General features: G+C 36.7%; 1 protein-coding gene across 1 annotated transcript in view; it reads right to left on the reverse strand.

Moving 5' to 3' along the window:
- The window catches only part of LOC149072627 (uncharacterized), a 32,517-nt gene extending 16,959 nt beyond the window's left edge, over positions 1 to 15,558 (reverse strand). The window contains exons 1-5 of the mRNA XM_089247186.1: positions 15,303 to 15,558; positions 15,116 to 15,173; positions 6,077 to 7,033; positions 5,433 to 5,492; positions 1,911 to 2,005 (exon numbers count right to left, since the gene is read on the reverse strand). Coding sequence (XP_089103312.1) covers positions 1,911 to 2,005; positions 5,433 to 5,492; positions 6,077 to 6,949 — 1,028 coding nt within the window. The 5' untranslated portion in view covers positions 6,950 to 7,033; positions 15,116 to 15,173; positions 15,303 to 15,558. The remainder of the gene's footprint in view (positions 1 to 1,910; positions 2,006 to 5,432; positions 5,493 to 6,076; positions 7,034 to 15,115; positions 15,174 to 15,302) is intronic.
- Between the last annotated feature and the right edge of the window lie 5,716 nt (positions 15,559 to 21,274).

Here is a 21,274-nt window from a genome sequence, read left to right on the forward strand (position 1 = left end):
AATGTTCAGGAAGACTTGTAGAATTTTTTAAAATAATAATAAAAAAAATTTGATTTCTTTTGATCGTTCAAAAGTCCTGTGTCCCATTAAGCAACTTTTCTAATTTACAGTAATTATTTACTTCCAGAAAGGGGTAATGGGGATGATTGTCCCCAACCCCCCAAAAAGCCCGATCATATGTGGATATGAATCCATTCCGTATTTTAGGGGACAGTAGTGCCTAGCAGTAAACAACTATTCACCCCCTTTGACTCTACGCCTGCAGGAGGCTGCAGACTGCTGGTTTTGCACAGGGTGCCACTTGGTCTAAGACAGGCCCATCTTGGAGAGGAGGAGGCATAGGCCCTACCAAAGAATAATTCACTTGCAAAATTAACCCCTCCTCCAACTCAAAGTTTATTGAAGGGCCCCAGCATCCTGAGTCTCCAGTTTGTGCTGCCCAAATAGTGCATGTAAGAACTTTATACACATACAATACATGATTTACATTATGATAATCAAATTCATGATTCAAGAATTTAAAAGAATTACAAAAATTTGCATTTTTAAGAAAACAAAAAGGCAGCCAAATCACTGGGTGGTAGCAGAAACAATGATCGTATCTTGTAAAAAAGCAGAACATATAGTCCACACACTAAAATTCAGAAAGTGGCACAAACATAGGAAATAGTCTGAATTAGGCTTGGTAAAAAACTTGGCCATCCCGGTCTAGTAAGACTAATGCTTTTTTGTTAAAAAATAATCCTTTAATATATATCCTTTCTTTTTATTTATTAAGGGTTTTAAAAAAGTGAAAAAAAAAAAAGAGTACTTATAAAAAATCTTTCGTTTGCAAGCAACAGAGGTCTGGAGAGGTTTTTTGGATAGATTTAGTGTGTCTGAATAGTGGAAGAGAATTCCAAAGCCTTCCGAGTCGCACTTGATAGGCTTCAAAGCTTCAATAAGTTGCAAACATGTATAATATAGTAGCCTCTTGAACATATGATAAATGAGGTTCCATGTTGAAGCATCGTATAAATGTGAAAGTCATGCAACTAAAAAGTAACTGCAAATAAGAGTAACCCCTCTCAATAATTCAATTGTGTTTTTATTTTGTTTTCAGTTACTGGGCTTAAAAATCACCTGAATACACAAATTATGTGGGGAAAAAACTACAAGAAACTAAACTTTTCAAAATTCTATTATTTTAAATTTCCTTAATTCTCACGTAACAGATTTTATTTATATCAGACCTTTGTATAATCATCTTTAAAGTTGAATATTTAATTCTTACACAAGTGTTTCACTTTTGCCACTGATCCAGCATTTTTGTCGAATTCTTCCGAAATTTTGCTTAGAGAGGAAGGGTGCTTTTTTGGTTTCTCCAAAATTAGGAACAGCATATTTGACATGGCCAGCTAGCACAGCACTATAACCAAAGGAAATTGTGGAATTTAATCGTTCCATTTAAAGAAGTGATAGTGTGCGTCTTTTTTTAGCAGATCTGCACTCTCAAATGTCTCAATAGGTTTTCTATCCTTTCAGAAATAATGCTTGAAACAAAGCACAAACATAGAAAGTTAGGTTAACACTAGTGTCTAACCTAACACGGAGTGTTAACCTATGTCTATCACTAAACTTTTTATGGCTCAATATTCATATGTAGTTTTTTTATATAATAAATTTATTTCTTTTTCAAAAAAAGATTTTTTTTACTTCATCGTATGATCAGTGTGCATTTTAATGAAAAAAGAATACAATATTTTTACGTACATTTTTGTTGCTCAAGTTTTAAGCAGTAATTTGTATTATAATGTGAATGCACCCTAATTTCCCATTCAATGCATAAGATTTTTTTTTTTGAAATGCAAAGCTATGATGGTAACTCAAAATTTTACGACATTAATAGACACAAAAGAAATCGGACTTACCTGGTTTCTGTTCCAGCATAAAGCTTTGTGTCAAAACTTCTACTAACAGGTACCTTCAGATAACTACTACTGATTGATTCTTGATAACTGGATGGCTAGTAAAACAAATGAAATCCTAAGTTTAGAATGCAAATGTAAAGAATAATTCACCGTTTCTAAAAGGATGATTTGCACCATATATTATTTTGAATTTGTCTTTAAAAAACTAATTGGCTACACTCTCATAATATGCTTTGAGCATTAGTGCCCTTTACCTCAGACATATAGATTTATACAGGACCTTAGGAGCTGTTTCTTGGGGGGGAGGGGGAAAGAGCAAACTAGTGGATTGAAGAGATGAAGAATACGGGAAATCTTCTGTACAGAAATTATGAGCTAATAACCTTAAAAAAAGTTGTATTTTAACTCTTTATCTACAACATAATGAAATAATTATCAAATTTTTTGGTAGGTCATTTTAGTTCTAATTAAAGCCTAAAAACAAGAAAAACATTTAGTACACAATGATTTAATTGACCTGGTATTTGAAAATTTTGTCAGCACTATACGTTTATAAAATAAAAAATATCAATTCAAATATGTTGAATAATACATAATAATGAATATTTTATTTATTTTAACACAAAGAAAGCCATAATTTGTTTTATACATTTGTTAGGGAACATTTTGTAAAAACATTGTTTTATTACACTAAAAAAAAAATTGTAATACAGTAACCACTTTTACAAGGGCAAAACATCAAACTGCATTTTATCAATTAACATATTTAAAAAACTAATAGTCTGATTTAATAATTGCTCAGATTTAACCCCAACACCTCCTGTGGGAGACAATTAACAGCAGGCCGCAACTAGCTACTTTGTCACCCAGGGCAAACCAGCATTTTGGTGCCCCTTGCCATGTAGAAGAGGTTAAAAGGATGAATTCAACACCCCTTCTGGTCCAGAGCCAGGGGAATCAGGCCCACATATGCCCACTAGTTGCAGCCGTGATTAACAGCACTTCGAAAAAAGTCCATCTAGCTAAATAAAATGCTCACAGAGGGCACAAAATTAGTTCTAGATGTTGTAAACGTTTGGTAGTAACTTATTCATATTCATCTTCCAGCAGAAATGAATTTTAGGCAGTTTTGAAGTTCAAAATAAAAGTAAAAATAAAATGTAAAATTTGAAATGACCATGAGAACTGATGAGGTTCAGACATGAACCGTAACATATATTTTTCTGACCGACTTTATAATCTATACATATAAAATAACATGTCCTGACTGATTCATCACCGAGCTCAAACCACTGAAGATACAAATATGAAATTTGGCCAGTAGTTTTACTTTATGATGTAAAGACATGTTAAGACAGGTTTTTTCAAAATTGGATCTCTAAGGAGGTCATGGCGAGCACAAAGAAAAATCACGCCAACCAGAAATCACTCTAAAGCTATGAATATGAAATTCGGTGTCAGTGGGTTTATTTCATGATATAAAGACTCACTAAGAGAAGAGGGTTTTTTTTTTTTAATTAGACCCGTAAGGGTGGGTCACGAGGTGATTCAAAGGCTATATAGAAAATAAAGCACAGCCGAAATATCACTGAAGCTAAAAATATGAAATTTGTTCAGTATTTTCATTTTGTGATTTAAAGACTCAATAAAATGAGATTTCTCAAAATTCAACCCCCAATGACCAGGGGAAGATCATTTGATCATTTTTGTCTCACCACGGTCATTTTCTACACACAAGGACTAATTAGACCAGGACCTACAATTTACTGCCGGTTCTGAATAGTAGACTTGTTTTTTTATACTTATCGAGAGGTTGGTGCGCTAACCCCTCGATGGGGCTTCCAGGCAGTAGCAATTTTTTTTGCAGTCACCTCGCCGTTTTTGTTGTACCCGTGTCAGGAAAGTTTTCTGACAAGGACAAACCAGGTATCGAACTCGCAACACCTCTAAACATCCTTTGGGTACTTTAGGTGAGTATCTTATCAACCTGGGCTACCGTGCCTGGGGGGGGGGGAAGATAATGAGGGAGTTCAAATGTTGTATGGGGGAATCCGCGCAGAGCAAATTTTCATATTACCAAATCCACACGAGTGACGAAGTGTGTAACAACTAGTTTGTCATAAAAGCAGTAATGCAGAAAATACATGGCTAGCAAAACATTTTCTATAAACACTTTATATCTATAAAATCTGATCGTACTGTAAATAAATGAAACATGAAATGAAAAAAATAAAATAAATTTAAGAAAATAATTTACTACTTTATTTTATTGCACCTCTGTTGGAATAATATATTTTATTTAAATGCCGCCTGGCAGTCCAGGGGTTAGGGAGCTAGCTTCTGACTGTGCAGGTCAGGGTTCGAATCCCGGTTTGGGCATGGATGTTCTACTAACACACTAACAAATTCCCTGGACGGATCGTAAAGATCTCTTGGGAAAACATGATAACCATCTTAAAAAATACATTAATTTTTTTTCCTTGCAACAAGTGCTTTTTATGTAGTTGCACTTTTGAAACAACTTTCATAACATTTTCTCATATTCAAAATCAGAATTTTGCTTTGTTGTCAATACTGTTGAACAGAAACATGTTTGTTTTATGAATGCGCAAAAGCTTTATTTGATATTATTAGAGTACATATTTTATTTGGAAAAAATGTATTGCATCATCTGTAGAACATTTATATATATTATATATGCATACAGAGTTTCAACTTTTGAAAATTCATATTGAAATGTGCTTTATACTACAAGCATACAAGACTAACATAAATTTCATCTGAAAATTTGTCAATTGATGGTGTTGAAGACACTTAAAAGAGTGATTTTATAGCAACCAATGATGGTATATAACCTCTACTGAAAGAACTAATACAATCGTTATGGGTAGCAATCCCCTTAAGCATTCTGTATGTAGGATTATACATACAAATACAACGCCACAACAGGCAAATTGCCCAACGAGGTGGCTGACTTAAGAACATCATGGATCCGCAAGCCATTTTTTGGAGGCCCTACCTACTACTGCTACACCCCACATGCACCCCGCCCACCCCCCCCTGGAACCCCCAACGAATCGGTACATGCGGGAATGTGCGCGTACGTATAGTGAAACCTGACGTGAAGTTTTTTGTTTCTCTGTAATGCTTGTTATGTGTAGTGCTGCCATCTGCCACCAGTTTTTCTAACTATGAGTGAAGTGTTATGATTGAATGATTTATCGTTGTAGGACTGTTGCTCTCTGTGGCGAGACTTTAACGGGGAGATCGGCTCGCATTTGCGCCTTGAAGTTGGGAACCACAGAAAACCAACTTCAGCCGACCACCACTGTGGGGTTCGAACCCGGATCCTCGCATCGCGAGTCTGTCACTATAACCACTCGACCACCACAGTGGCGAATCTTACAAAGTTAAGAAAATGAATCATAGGGTATTTTGCACACACACACAAAGCTATTTGTTTTGAGAAATAAGCAACTTAAGCAAACTTAATCTTTGCTACTTGATTTATCTCTACTTTACCTTTTTTGTTTCAATTGATGCATACAATGCTCCTGGTTGAGAAGAAAGGCCATCTTCTGCCTGTAGAAATAATGAAAATGATTTAGATTTCTTTTTAACACAGCATGAAAAGTACACTAAACCACAACTATGGGATTAATAAACTGAATCTAAATTACAAAAATTGAAAAAACTAAGTTTGACTCAAAATTTAGAAACAAATATGAACAAAATAAAGAAATGGGCCAAATGTTTTATGTATTGAATCAACTATTTCTCGTCCATGTAACATGCGTAAAACAAAGATGCTTCTTTGGAAAATATATACTGCTGTTAGAGAAATAAAAATGCACAGGCAAATGAAAACCTTATTTCAAAGAAACAAAACCTTCTTGAATAAAAAAAACAAAATTTAAAATCATGAATAACAAAGTAGACATAATTCATGCCTCAAAACTATGCAGAATGAATAAAATTAGAATTTCAACAAAATTGCGGAAAAAAAGTTCTCAGCGCATCAGTAACTATGATAGTGAAGCACATGAATCATGCAAGCACGTTTACAAGACAAAAACTTATTCCTTAGCTGGTACAAAACCTGTCAAATTATACAGTGATGCATTAGAGCCATGCAGTTTTCTTCATGCAGCTGCAACATTGAGTACCTGGCTTAAAAAGGACCTTCTGTCTCTAGAGCTACTGTCAAGGCTTCGATCACAAAATCGAGAATTCTGTGACTCTAGGCAACTTGCACTTGAACATTTTCTACATTTATTCTTTTTAGCTAGGCTTTTGAGAGCTCGTTTGATACGTTCAAACCTACGTCTTGGTGAAAGTCTAAAGAGTACAGAGTTTTCTGAGCGATACCTTGAGCAAATATCATTATGAGACTTGACATTGTTCTTATTTGTTTTATTCATCATATACTGGTGGTCCAAAAAATCACTTCCTGAGAGTGGTCTTTTGTTATTAGCAACAGCACTTAATATGCATTTACAAGAGTCACTTTCATTCAAGTCTTTCAGAGAAGTGAAATGTTGAGCTTTGGTTCGTACAGCCAGTTCAAAAGAATGATCACTCTTGTCACTTCCATCACAAGACACATCATCTTTACTTTGTGGAGAGAATTCAATTACTATCCATGGATTTTTCATGTCTATTGCACTTCTATGGAATTTCGGTTTCAACTTAGCGAAAAAATTTGAAAAACTTGAGCTTCTAGACTTCCTGCGAGTTTCACCAGTTGTACTGCTGATGACATTTACTGGAAGAGTTGAATACTTTCCAGTTTCTATTTTCTTTGGAGTTGCTGGTGTACTACTGGATAAAACACAGTTTTGGGGTTTAAGATGCTGATTTGAACCACACATAACAGAAAGTTTTGATTTATAAGATGCTGATGAGGAAATATTAGAGATGGCTTCAAAATAGCTAACTGAGCGATAGTGTGTGAAAGAAGTATTGATTTCAACATTTTCAAACTGCTCACGTTTGGGATTCCCTCGGTTTACAATGTCACTGACATTTTTCAGGTCCATTTTTGGTCTAGAAAAGTTTCACAAAAAGTTTGTGTTTTTTTTTGGTCAGATAACTTTAAACCCTAACAAACAATCCACACATTTCTGGAAAACAAGAGATTCATGTTAAATTTTGCTGAAGTGATACAATGAGGTGAGCTAAAGAAAAATCTATAAACTTATGCACATTATAAAAAATAAACAATTCATTCATATTCATGGTAGCAAAAAAAAGAATAAATATACATTTAAACAAAATTTATAAAAAGCAATGAAAAGGAGCGGCAAATTAGCTACAAGCAGCAAAACGAAACGAAAATAATACATTTAATACTAAAACAAGTTTCAAACTTGTTCTGTATCATCAAGATTAAAATCAGTGCTGTTTTTGGATGAAAGTCAAGGCATCTCAACCACACATTTTTGAGACAAACATACAGCTGCCAACTCATGGAGGGCGATATAGAGAAGAGTATCATGCCTTCTCCAGCCTCAATGATTGAGCTGACTGATAATATACATGTATATTTGTACTGGCATCATCATACTTTTCGAGGGTGTATCTCAGCTTATGTGCCAAACCCTGGAGAATTGAGAATTAAGGAGATTTTTATGCGGATCAGAATTCCTTAAAAAAAAACAGCACACAGATAAGTATAAGTTACTGGTGAACTTACATTAAAACATAGGCTTCAGAAACTAAGAACTGAGGCCATTTGAGCTCCCCCCCCCCAATAATTTCTGAAAAACAATTCAATGCACTGCTCTTTCTCCTGTGTATGTACTTGAGTCCCATATATATGGGACAACCAGCAACTTTCAGTCCCTCCCGATGTTTTCTTCACATCTATGTCTCTGTCTTGAAAGGCATTTCAGAAAAACAAAGTAGGGATTTTTTTTATAAATGACAATATATATAAAATATTAAGGATTGTTTACCTTTGAAAAATGTGATATATTGTGCAGCCATCCTCAATTATCTCTCAGGTTAAATTATTACACTAAAATCAAAATCATGACAACAAAAAATTGGGCCAAAAACAGAATGTATGGGAATGTATGGTCAAAGTTATTTCAGATTGGCCATACAGAAGGCTGCTGTGTGACGAATTTCTCTTTTCCATACTAAAATTATGAATTTTTTTATGATTCGAGGCAATAGTGAAAATCTATGAATGTCAGGCCATTTTGGGGGGGGGGGAGGCAACAGACTTTGGTTAAATTCATTGGGAATACTTTTTTTCTCTCAAAAGTAAAGGTTTTTGTTATCACCAAAACAATTCAGAGATATAAGAATTTTACCGGAGTCTGGGAGATGGAGTATAAATTCGGGAGCTTTATGGAAAAGCAAGGAGACTTGGGCAGCTATGCAAAAAAACAGTATCACCACCAGGGTTTGAGCTACAGTCACATTTTTTGCAAAATGTGAAAGAAAATCTTGGAATGCAAAAGAAATGGTAGCCACTTTCGCAAAAATGCGCACAGGAGGTACGGAACGAGTAGACATCCAACCATCAGTCATTACATTAGCATTGTAGCCTTTTGCGAAAGCTTTTGACCCCATTTTCACTTTTTTACGAAAGGAATTTTTTATCTAGCTTAAACCCTGATCACCGCAAAAGGAACCTCCAGATATTTTTGTTTTTCCCAAATTCTTAATCCTTTTTTGGTAATGGTCTGTTGAAGTTATACAAATGGTGAATACTGATAAAATTTTTACTCTTAAACAACAAATTTAAAAAATTACGTAAAAAAGTGTTGCCTGCTGAAGTTTGTTGTTCTCCATAAAATGGCAATTGTCAGCAGGGGGAGAGGAGAGTGGCTTGAGAAAAACTCTGTACCCATGCAGGACTTATTTTTGACACTCCTCCTAAAGTGGCACCCTGTGCAGCCGTACGGCCCAAGAGCAACCCCTGATTGGCAGTTCTCATAATGTAATTGTGATTTTTCTTTCGTTGGCATGGAATACTGAACAAATTGTTCTTTGCTGTACAGTCGACCCTGGATATTTGCAGGGGTTACGTTCCAGGAGTGCCCGCAAGTACAGAAAATCCATGAATAACCCAAATCCTAAAATTTTCTTTAGACATCTCATTTTTATAGTATCTGCTTTGTATGGTCCAGTGATTCAAGGCAATGTTTTCTGAAAGCAACAACAATGTTTGTTAGTAATTTCTGCTAAATTCCAGTTAATTTGCTAGAATATAGTAACAAGGCTTTCTCTATCAATTTTTCTACACGTGAATAATGTATCGTAGATGGATCTATTGCATGGAAACAATGTATTGCTGCTTTAAACTTATGAAACCTTTGCCACATGCTCATTATAAAACTTTTCTTCCAATTCTCAGGATTTTCCGATTAAATAACGATGGCTATAGTTTGCAAGTTATGCAATACATAACTTGCACACTTTTTTTATCGCATCCACAGAAAAACCACTTTCTATCTGAGACATGTGAATCCAGGGCTATACAGGTGTAGCTACAGCAATGGCTGATTGAATTTCAAGTTCTTATTTCTCGATATATTTGACTGTAGACTCATTGATGCCATAATAAGGGCAAACCGAAGCAATGAAGCTAAACTTTGCCAATATTTCGAATTTTCCTTGCAAGTTTTTCACTATTAGCAGCATTTAAACAACAGTTTTGTATAAATATTTTCTGAAGCACCAGAAAAGCCTTCAAGAAAGATTTTTTTAAATGTTTATTTAACACATACAGCTTATATTTTGTTCTGATACGAGAATTATTACCTCAACAGTGTTTTTTAAAAAAAAAAGGGAAAAATGCTGTGAATATGAAATACGCAAATACTGAGGGGTAACTGTATACTCCCTCTTGCTATTGAAGATGTAGGCCAACTAACTAGAACACTGAAATTATTTACAGTTACTGTTTTAATTTCATTCCAGGCTTATTTAATTTTAGTTATTGATGAGTTGTCATAAACTCTTCACTTACTTTTAACACAAAAAGCTTAGCCTCCTAGGTCTATACATTGAATTTGCCTGCTGACATTTTGATCATATATAACATTTTGCAGTTGTGTATAACCAAGTAACGAAATATGTTTTAACAAGATGTGTCAGTGGATATTACAGACTTTCTGAAATACAAGCATTTAAAATGTGACAGCAAGTCTGTAAGATGTTATAGTACAGCCAATCCCAGAACCAAACTTGATGACAATACCACGACCTCTATTTAGTGGTCACCTCCACAAAAACAGCACCTTTTTCACAAAACACCAATTCGCCATCTTAGAGAGGTTTCACTGCATATACAGTAGGACGTTCCCTATCCAAAGTAAAAAAAGCTAAACCCTGGTTGTGAAGGACCGAATCATTGATAAATCTAAAAGTAATGAAGACATCAGTCCAATTTCCCAAAAACTAAAGGCATATATTTTTCAACTAAAAAATTTAATGTTAAATAATGTTTTCCCCCTAGACTTTTACAGGATTGGGCATTTCTTCCATGTGTTACTAGACATGAATAACATATAATTTTTAAAAATTTTGTTTTGCCTTCAGAAGGAAATTTAGCAATCACACATGGAGAATATTTGGCACCAATAAAAAATTTTCAGCAGCTATAGAAACTGGTGGTTTATCCACCCAGTCAACGTTTCTCAACCTGTGGTCCGCAGTTGGATCTCGGAAATATACTAATTGAAATAAGATTTTTCAATGAAAATGTTGCTCGCATCTTAAAAAAATGTGTTGGAATGGAACATACCATACTTTTCAGCGGCAACTTTCTGTCAAGTGTTAATCTTTTCTACAGTAGTTGAAAAAAAAACAGACGAATCATCTGGTGGTCATTCTGCTCTTATCTCCCGTCTATTTATGACCAAAGAAATGATGTTATGAGGGGGGCCACTATACCACTAACTTTATGGGCTAAATAGCCCTATGCAGAAAAGAAAATTAAGAGTATAAGCATCTGACAGTAATGCTTTTCTTGTCACCCATGTCTAAACCTATGGATTGCTACCAATGAAACCGAAACTCTGATTCACCAACTGTAAAGTTTTGGTGATACAAAAAACAGGATGCATATGGTTTCAGCTCATCCAAAAACAATTTTTTCTTTATCAAGTTGCACCTATAAACTAAATGTAAAAAAAAGTAATTTTCAATAACTAATTTTTGCTTTTAGCGGTTACACGCAAATATGCTTATGTTCATATTAGATTAGCCTCACCAAATGTGAAAAATACGTTTTCTTCCAATTACCCTGAAAAAATAAATACATGGGACTGGTTGGACCACAGTGGCTCCAGTGTAGTATTATTCGTACATTTAGACCCTGAGAACCTTCAGATTGTCTTTCTTCTTTCATGCAATAAAAGATGTTGTAAAAACAATTTTTGGCTACAAATTTCTGAAAGATATTGATTTGATTCCTCTTTCTAATGACACTGTCAGTCGCAGCATCAATGATATGGCAGATAATGTAGATTCTCAGTTAATCTAAAGAGCTAAGAAAAGTCCATACTATGCGATACAAATCTATGAGACCACTGACGTGACTAATGACGTGCAGTTGATATGCTACACTAGATATGCACATAATAACATTCACAATGATATTTTATTCTGTAGAACTTTGCCGACACGAACAACTGGATAAGAATTATTTCACTCTCTCAACAGTTGTGTAAGAAAAAAGATCCAGTGGAAAATTGTGTGGGTTTTGTTTGCATAGAGCTTGTGCACTTACTGGCAAGCACAGTGCGTTTCTAAGGTCAAGGAAGTAGCTCCGGATATGAATTGGGTGCATTGTTATATACATAGGGAAGCATTGGCTTCCAAAGGAATGGCACCAGAATTTAAAAGTGCTAGACAACGCTGTAAACCTCATTAATTTCATTAACGCCCGGCAGTTTAATAGCAGAATATTTACGGTACTGTGCAATGAAATAAGTAATGAGCATAATCAACTCTTGCTTTACTCTGAAATTCACTCGCTTTCCAGAGGTAAAATACTGATGAGACTGTTCCAATGAAGGCATGAAGTTTTATTGTTTATGAATGAACATGTTATGCTCGACTTTGGGTGGTCTAGCCCAAAAATAGAAAGAGAAGGGAAAATGAAAAAAAAAAGGTTTAAGTATGCAAATTAGTAATTGGCATAACTTCCCATTGGTCTCATTTTTGCTTGGGAATAAAAAGTCAGGATAGTTTGGCAGATGCTGAGTTTTTTCCTTCTCGTTGAGGTTCTCAGTTTTCTTTCCTCGAATGACAGTGGTGGCCGTAACGTGCATCAAGATGTGATATTTGTGAGGCACTGACTTTTCCAGTTTTCCCGTGGCAGAGATTTAAGTTCCGATCTTAAGGTCTGTCGATTATGTTCAAGATCATGTTTCCCTTATTGCGCTACGATGTCGCTCCTCGAGAAGGCTTGCGATGGATGACCAGATCTACGGGAGATGTTTACAGGCATCGCGTATCGAGTGTGGATAGCTAACAGGCTTTCCAGGAATTTCTGACGGAAGTATGAATCATCTAGTGGTGAATGGTTGCTAATGTTTTCTATGTCACAGTATAGCTGGCTCTGAGTGAATCAGTTCTAGCTTGGTTTCTCCTAGTGTTTCTATTTGATCATATAGTAGTGTATTAGGCTGACTCAACATTTGGAGTTTTGTTTTGTGTTAATATTTTTTTTTTTGTCACATGCGATCAATTTTAATTATACTGTAAAATTTATGTTAGTTAAACGTTTGAAAAAATGCTATTATTTGAATAATACTAGGTTCTCAGAACGTTTTGTGTCTTTTGAATCTAGCCACTGTACCCATAGGTCGGGACTGCTATCTGGTGGCCTGGGTTTTTGCGAGTCTACACGACGAGGATGCTTTTTTTATGTTATTGATCCGGTGTCATGTTGTGTGCCGAAAGGGGTGCAACAAACACGAGCCTGATTCTGATTTTGCATCGCTACTTGTAGATGAAACTTGTTTGTTAACTTTGGCATATCTTTCAGACATTTTTTCTAAATTGAATGAGCTGAATATCTCTTCAGGGAAAATTTCTAACAGTTCTTGATGCCTTCGACAAAGTAAAGGCATCTGAAAGAAAATTAGATTTATGGATTAGTTATACACAGAACCGACAATTTGCACCTTTCCCAACATTGGAATTATTTTCAGTGGAAAGCAATATGTACATTTATTCAGAGTTTCCCAGAAAAGTCAGCAAACATCTCGAAATTGTGAAGGAGAAATTTGAATTATATTTTCCCAACAACCATTTTGAGAAATTTTTGTGGATTTGCGATCTGTTTCAGGCATACAATGATGAACATCACCTTCCATTGTCAAAAAAAGAAGTTAATTGAATTATCCAGTGACAATGGGCTTAAAATACAATTCCACAATCTTGGAACGTCAAAGTTTTGGATTTCACCTTCAGTGAGAAAGGATTTTTTTTTAATTATCTGAAGAAGCATTGAAAATCGTCATGCAGTTTTCAACCACCTATCTCTGTGAGAAAAGCTTTTCATATTCTCTCCCCTCTTCAAATAAAAACAATACATAAATCAACTTGGTGTACGTGGTGATCTTCGACTGCATTTGAGTAATATTGAGCCAGATATCCAATAACTCTGTAAGGGCTGACAAGCTCAACCATCTCATTAAGAGTGAAAGGTACAAAAATCCTATTCATCCAACAGTGGAACCTTTCGATGACAGACACCCATGGGACTAAATAAATTAAAGCCCTGTTCTGAGGGTTTCAAAAAGTGTCTGCTAACAAGAAGTGAACGTTATGGAAGGTTCCACTGTACAGTATTTTGATTTGTTTAATACAGATAAAATATGTAATGTTTTTTCATGTTCAAAAACATGCCCTTTCATATTTACCATGTTATTAATGGAGCTCAATGTTCTTGTTTTGTAGTCAGAAATTTTTATCGGAAAGAGAGGGGACTAAACTCTGGTACTTCACTCCGAGCGGGTCAAAACTGATATGTTAGTGTGATAAACATAATCACATGATTGTGTATGCATCGTTAATTTTTTTTACCTTTCGGGAGGGTTGACCAATCCTTCTATCCCCCTCTCCACCACATAAAATAGTGGTCCGTAGAACACATTCAGTCATTTGACTGGTTCGTGGGTTGGGAAACACTGCACCAAGTAATAACGTAGCAATGACAGTTTCATAAAATGAACCAATATCCATTTATTTAGTTTATACGTCACCATTTTCACATTAATCTTGTTGTCATGATAGTGAATGATAAATTTGCTCTTTACATCAGCAATACAAAGTTGACACTCCGATTAATTTTATTAAAACAAAGTTTTTGTGTTGGGATTTCTCTTTCCTGAACAAAAAGGAACATACTGCACCATAGCTTTTAGATTGACAGATCACAATAGTTTTCATATCTAATGACAATATTTTTCATCTCTAGCAATTTTACTACCACAAAAAACAAAACAAATTTTTCTAATACGTATAAGAACTACACCTAGTGTTGTTTTTGACAATAATAGAAATAATGTTAGAAACAAACAGTGTAGCCACAAAACACAAAAATGTTGTTTCTATTATGTACATAACAACTACACCTAGTGCTGTTTTTGTTTTTCTAATACAATTTCTATTATTATCAAAGTGTGATTACCATAAAAAAAAACCCTGACCACACAAATGTTGTTTATAATATTTATTGCAACTACATATCTAGTGTTTGTTGTTTTTGACGATAATAGAATGCATGTTAGAAACAAACAGATTGATTAACATGAAAAACAAATCTAATCACAAATTTTGTTTTGTTTGAAATATATATAACAACTAAAGCAAGTGTTGGTGTTGACAATAATATAATACATGTTAGAAACGTATAAACAATGTCATATCACTAGATGAACTCTACATTTGTGGTTGCGATATAGTCATGTACACACAAAGCTCAAATTTGAATGCAACTTTCAGTGCGAGACATGTAAAATATTAGCTTAAACACATACTGTAAAGTGTGTGTGTGACACACTAGACACCCACAGTCTAGTTTGTAACTACAAATACTATTTTATTTATAATAGCATTAATTGGCAAAATAAACCAATAAAAAAAAGCATAACCACAAGTGTAGCAATTTTACGTTAAAGATCAATAAAAGAACCATACTTGAATTAATTGCAAGTATTGAATAATTCACTAACCTGAAAATGCACAGCCTGGAAAACTTCCTTTTAATCATTACCTACAAATCCTTTTATGCTAAAAAAAAGAAAGAAAAACATTATAAACGTGTGGGAGGAGAAAAGAGGAGTCTATGGACAAGATATAATATTGACATTGAAATAATATTAGTAATTACGCTTGAAAATGGAAATTGAAAATTAATACTTAATATAAAATCCGGAGAGATTATGTCCTCGCGGCGTGAAATCTTCAAATAAGGAAAAACATCACTGATTGTACGAGCAACTCTTTTTTCGGTCGTTAAAAACACGTTATATATATTCGTAGAAAATAAATGCGGTTTTTTTTTTCGATTTTTTTAACCTTTTCGAGCTGTCAACTTGTATGGATAAAATGTGCGAGAAATCGACATCCCACCACCTAAACATCACCAACTATAATGATTTTAATACCAGGGAGTGGCGGCGACAATCAAAGGAACTGGTAATAGGGAGAAAGGAGAAAACGAGACGCACTCACGCATGTGGCTGCTCGGATACTTTATCCAATCACTAATCACTGCTTATTCGCACGAAATACAATCTCTGATAAGAAATTCATTTTAATTCGTCAATTTTTACGATTGGTGTATACCTGCTGCGCGCGTTAAAACCTACCTTAGAACTGATGGACGTATTTTTTTAGTCCGTAATGTGTGGATTACTGAAATCTTTTGTAAATTTTTAGATGAGAATATTCTCTTTTGATTGATTGAAATATCTGAGTCTATAGGTCTAACCTGATTTTGAGATATATATTATGTGCACATTCATCCAAACATTTTTCAAATACAAATACAAATACAACGCCACAACAGGCAAATTGCCCAACGAGGCGGCTGACCTAAGAACACCATGGATCCCCGAGCCCCTACCTACTACTGCTACACCACACATGCACCCCCCCCCCCCCGCGGAACCCCCCAACGAATAGGTACATGCGGGAATGTGCGTGTACGTGTAGTGCAACCTGACGTAAAGTTTGTTTCTGTGTAATGCTTGTCATGTGTAGTGCTGTCATCTGCCCCCAGTTTTTACTAACTATGAGTGAAGTGTTATGGTTGAATGATTTACCGTTGTAGGACTGTTGCTCTCTGTGGCGAGACTTTTTAACGGGGAGATCGGCTCGCATTTGCGCCTTGAAGTTGGGAACCACAGAAAACCAACTTCAGCCGACCACCACTGTGGGGTTCGAACCCGGATCCTCGCATCACGAGTCCGGCACTATAACCACTCGACCACCACAGCGGCTAACATGCTAAGATGCAAACATGCACGCGCAATGAAGAAAAATAGCAAGGAAAGGGAGAAAAAGAAACTGAAAAGTTTTGGAAAGAGAAAAAAAATTGTTTTATAATATAAAATAGAAAGATTTTTTTCTCTTATTTGTATCATAAATTCATAAAGCTTCACCATTAAAAAAAAAATCATACTAGTGGACGTAAAATCGTCTTAATCAGTCTTCAAAACTTATTTGTCGCATCGTCCAACTTCAAAAAAAAAAAGAAAAAGTTCCCACAATTGTTAAGAGCATTTGATCATTTTTGTCGCACCACGGCCATTTTCTGAACACGAGGGCTAATTAGACCGGCATCTGCAACTAATTATCTACTCTGAACGACAGCGTTCGACATTTTGCCTTTTTATATTTACCGAGGGGTTGATGCGCTAACCCTTCGGTATGGGACCCCATGCGGTAGCAATCTCTTTCCAGAGCCGCAACTAGGAGGGGAGAAGGCGGGTCTGGTGTCCCTGGCACTGTACCAGAAGGGGCGCTGAATTCACCCTTTAACTATATCTTCTACATGCCAAGGGGGCACCAAAATGCTGGTTTGCCCCGGGTGACAAAGTACCTAGTTGCGGCCCTGTCTCTTTCCCTGTGTGTGTGTGGTCATGTTTTCACCGTATTTGTTGTATCTCCGCGTCAGGAAAATTCTGACAAGGAAAAATCAGGTATCGAACTCGAAACACCTCTAAACATCCTTTGGTACTTAATGGCGAGTATCTTACCGACCTGGGCTAACGAGTCCCACTTGTTTAGAAAACTAATAGGATCCTACGTTATATCTGTATAAACCTTTTACCTTCTCTCTAATCCAGCGTTTCTCAACCTTTTTTAACCCACGCAGTCCTTTCCGCTATGTAATTTCTATGACGGAGCCCCGGAGGCCCATTTTTTATTGATTCATCAAAATTTCTGACTTATTTTTATTATTCAAAAATATTAATATTTTTTTTTTCAAATTTATTGTTTTTTATTTTCTTCGAGCGGCCGCAGCCCCTGGGAGTTCACACGGAGCACCGGTTGAGAACCGCTGCTCTAATCCATTTCATCGTCCCCCCCCCCCAAGGGGCGGTATCATTCATTTTGACCCATTTGATCTAAATCTATGTTTTTCAAAGTGGGCTCCCTGTGACATAAGGAGAATGGTCCAGGAAGACTCATAAGTGGAGATATACTTGAAGGGGCTTTTCCAGGCACGTCATTTTGCGGGTAGGGGGGGGGGCCAGATTTTGAAAATACAAATATATATTTGTATATATATATATTTATATATACCATTAAATTTAGAGGAGACCTTCATCCAGCAGTGGATTGAAAATGGTTGTTGTTGTTGATGATGATGATGATATATATATAAAATTATAAATACATTGAGTACATGTTCTTTGCCCCCCTGGAGAAAGTTGAAATGACGGCCCTGGGCTTTTCTTTCTTTTTCTTTCAAACCGAAAGCACAACTCCGGTCTATCGCGAAGGGCAATTTACTACCGAATGAGTTGTGCCGGAAGAGGCAGAGATGAGTTTCGACCCAACCCGCAAGGGCAAAAGGCTTATATCCCTGGAGGGACAGGCCTGGGTCGTGACTGGTTTGTCGGAAGTGTACATGTGTACCTACCAGTTTGAGTGCGTATCTAGTGTTGCGTGCGATTTGTAAGTGCTGCCATCTATTTTCTGAATTTCAAATGAAGTGCAATGAATGAATATTTGTGCCGTTTGAGGTTTGTTGTTGTCTGTGGCGAGGATTTTTAACGGGAAAATCTGCTCGCATTCATGTCTGAAAGTTGGGAACCACAGAAAACCAACTTCAACCGACCACCACCGTGCCGTCGGTAGGTTCGAACCCGGGTGAGATCGTTACTATGATCATACGACAGCACAGTTACAGACTTGAAGGAAACATTGACGATGATGATGATGTTGATTCATTTATATGCATACAATATCGGCTCCATCATTGACGTTGGGGCATTGACCACCCCCCCCCCATCCCCCATGGGGGTGGGTGTAGAAGCTACAGTTATTGTATAGGATCCTATAGTAGGTACGTATACAATAGCGTGCGATTTTGTAACGCACGACCCCTGCAACGGTTCTAATCCGTTCGTGGGTACACAAACTTCTTTTGTGTTCCTTGAAAAAACCGATTCTCGGTGGGTCCAGTTCAAACAGCTCAAGAATCGTTCACAACACCGTACAAGTTACTGAACAACCAATTGCGAATGCTTACATTACATGATCCGCACGCTAATGTATACCCGACTTATGGGTTTTACTTGAGCTAGGAAGCGAGAAGAGAAAAACTCTTTGAAGATTGGGGCGAAGGGCGATATATATATGGGACAAAAAATTTGGAAAACTATGGCCTTCAATTTATTCATCACGATCGCTTTTACAAGGCGTATGCAGAGGCGTTCACAGGACCATCGAAGATTAAAAATAGTTTTTCAAAAAAATTAAACGGAAATACCTTCTATATGCTTTTTAGAATGCGTCTTGAAGGTTAGCAGCTGAAAATTTCATTGGAGTGAAAATTTAGAGAAAAAAGTCAAAATTTCTTTTTAGTATTTATTTTACTAGAATAGATTAGCCCTCGCGTGCAGAAAATGACCGTAGTGCGATAAAAATGATTAAAGAATGAACAGATTGAAAGAACGAGGTTTTGAAATTGATATTTTTGGTCTGCCATGAACAATGTGACGGTAATTGTCGAAGCAGAAGATGAGTTTGTGGTAGCAATGAAGTAGCGTAAGTAGGATTTTCTCAAGGATCGGAGGAGGGATTTCACATTGTTTTCCTTCCCAAAGGGGGCGGGGATTACGTGCTTACGGAAAAAATACAACATAATCTCGGCTCAAAGGGAAGGTTAGCCCGAACCCCGTCTTTTGCGTACATCAATAGTGTAAATGGTCTACATCAGTGTTTCTCAACCTGGGGCCATATGGCCCACTTAAAGTCTTGCGATACTTTAAGGGAAGAGGGGGGCACGGCTGAGAATAAAATTGAGGGGGTGAGCCATGGTGGTTTGCTGAGGGGCCACAAAGCACTGTGAAAAAAAATTAAGATATAAAGAAATTAAGCTTCAAGTGAAGTATGGTGGGGAAAGATGTGAACATTCAGAATGAAGCGGAACTGCCCGTAGAGTCAGGGCCGTCTTAACGCATGCACCCACTCAGACACAGCCCGGGGCCTTGAGTGCGTAGGAGGACCTCACTATAATGAGATTTGATACTATTTTTTATCTAGAATAAGTATGCAAATTTGTACACAGGTATTCCCAGGTGAAGTAGGGTCCCTCCTGATGCTGCTAAAAGGGCCCTGCATAGAACCAGGGTCCATCTTAAAACATGGGCTAATCCAGGCATGGACCTGATATCAGTAAGGGGACCACCCACGTGATGAGCTCTGGTACCATGTGTTTGCGAGTATAAGTAAATCCTTAAGCTGTCATTTCCAGCTTAAGTAACGGACTGCAGACCATCCTTTTGCCCGAGGGTCCATGGAGGTGAGAGAGCACTGCATAGAACCCTCCCCCTCTCCCTCCCCCAAAACCCCTCACCATATCAGTGGTTGACCTCACTCATGAAAATCTTCGCTAATATCATTTTGTTCAAAAAATCGATTCAATAATACTTAAGTAGGGTCTCACTTCTTTTTGGGGTGAGGGCCCTGGATAAGACAAGGGGGCCCACGAGAAAAAAAATATGGTCCAAAGGGGGCCATGGGCGAAAAAAAGGTTAAAACCACTGGTCTACATACATTGGTCAGTGGCAGAACTTTGCGGTGGGGACTGTCTTGAAGTTCTTAAAAAAACTTCCATTACTAATTAAAATCTTATGGGAAGTACAAACCAGCCAGTGGTTTATTTGGCAAATACAACGGACGTAGGCTAATTTATGCAAAACACTTGCGGATCACTTGTCTGCAAGCTGAGTCTATCTCCAGGATTGTTTTTTTTCAGTTGTGTAGACGTATTTAATGAAATTAGACAAGGAGGTAGAGCATTTTAAGTGAAATAAAGCATGTTTCATATACATCTGAAGTTTTAAACCTTTACTTTTCCGTCATCAAATCATGGCCCCCCCCCCCTCACATGAGAAGGAAGTCAAGGATCCAGACCGAAGGATATGGAAGAATCCGATTATTTTGTTTTTTTACATTATGAATTTACCGTTGAGGGCTTCGTTAAGTATATTGAAGTGCCAATGCATTCAGAATACCAACCTGGTAATGAGGGTCATCACCCCCTAGCTTTGATAATGACTGGATTGAACTAGTGAGCGGAAATGTAACGGTGGTGTCGCTTGTCAAGCATCAGCTATAGAAGTTCATAATTCAGGAAGGGCCTGTAGTGTTAGATTACGTGCGTTCATTCCTTTCTCCATATTGACCCTAATACGAAACAAGTTCTTCAAATACAATACAAAACCGAGAAGTCCACGGTATGCACTTTGAACCAGGCAGTAGCCAACTGAGAACTGTGAAAGAAACGGTTGTCTGTATCTAAGTAGCCAATCTCTACGGGCATATGTGTAATTTTTTTGGGAGAGCGGCGGGCATAAATTTATTGTAAAAAACGGCTCATTAGTATTAACATAGTAATTTCCGCTTCAACCCACCCCTTCGGGAATAACAGGCCAAGCGATAGGCCTGGGTTGTTGTCGGCACTAGTAGTAGTAATGACATAGTAGTTGGTCGGTCGTTCCAATGTTATTAGGTTGGGTTGAGGATCACTAACAAAGACTATTCGTGAATTCTATTGTAATTCGGTTTACAGAATTCGTAAAAGGGTTAGGTGAAAATGAGTACTCCGAGACTAAATTTTCGTCCAAAAACTGCTCCTTGACCCAAAAAGT

The sequence above is a fragment of the Pholcus phalangioides genome, unplaced genomic scaffold (genome assembly GCF_987345545.1).
Source record: "Pholcus phalangioides strain wild (caught in Gottingen) unplaced genomic scaffold, Ppha-v1.0 ptg000017l_1, whole genome shotgun sequence".
NCBI lineage: Eukaryota > Metazoa > Arthropoda > Arachnida > Araneae > Pholcidae > Pholcus > Pholcus phalangioides.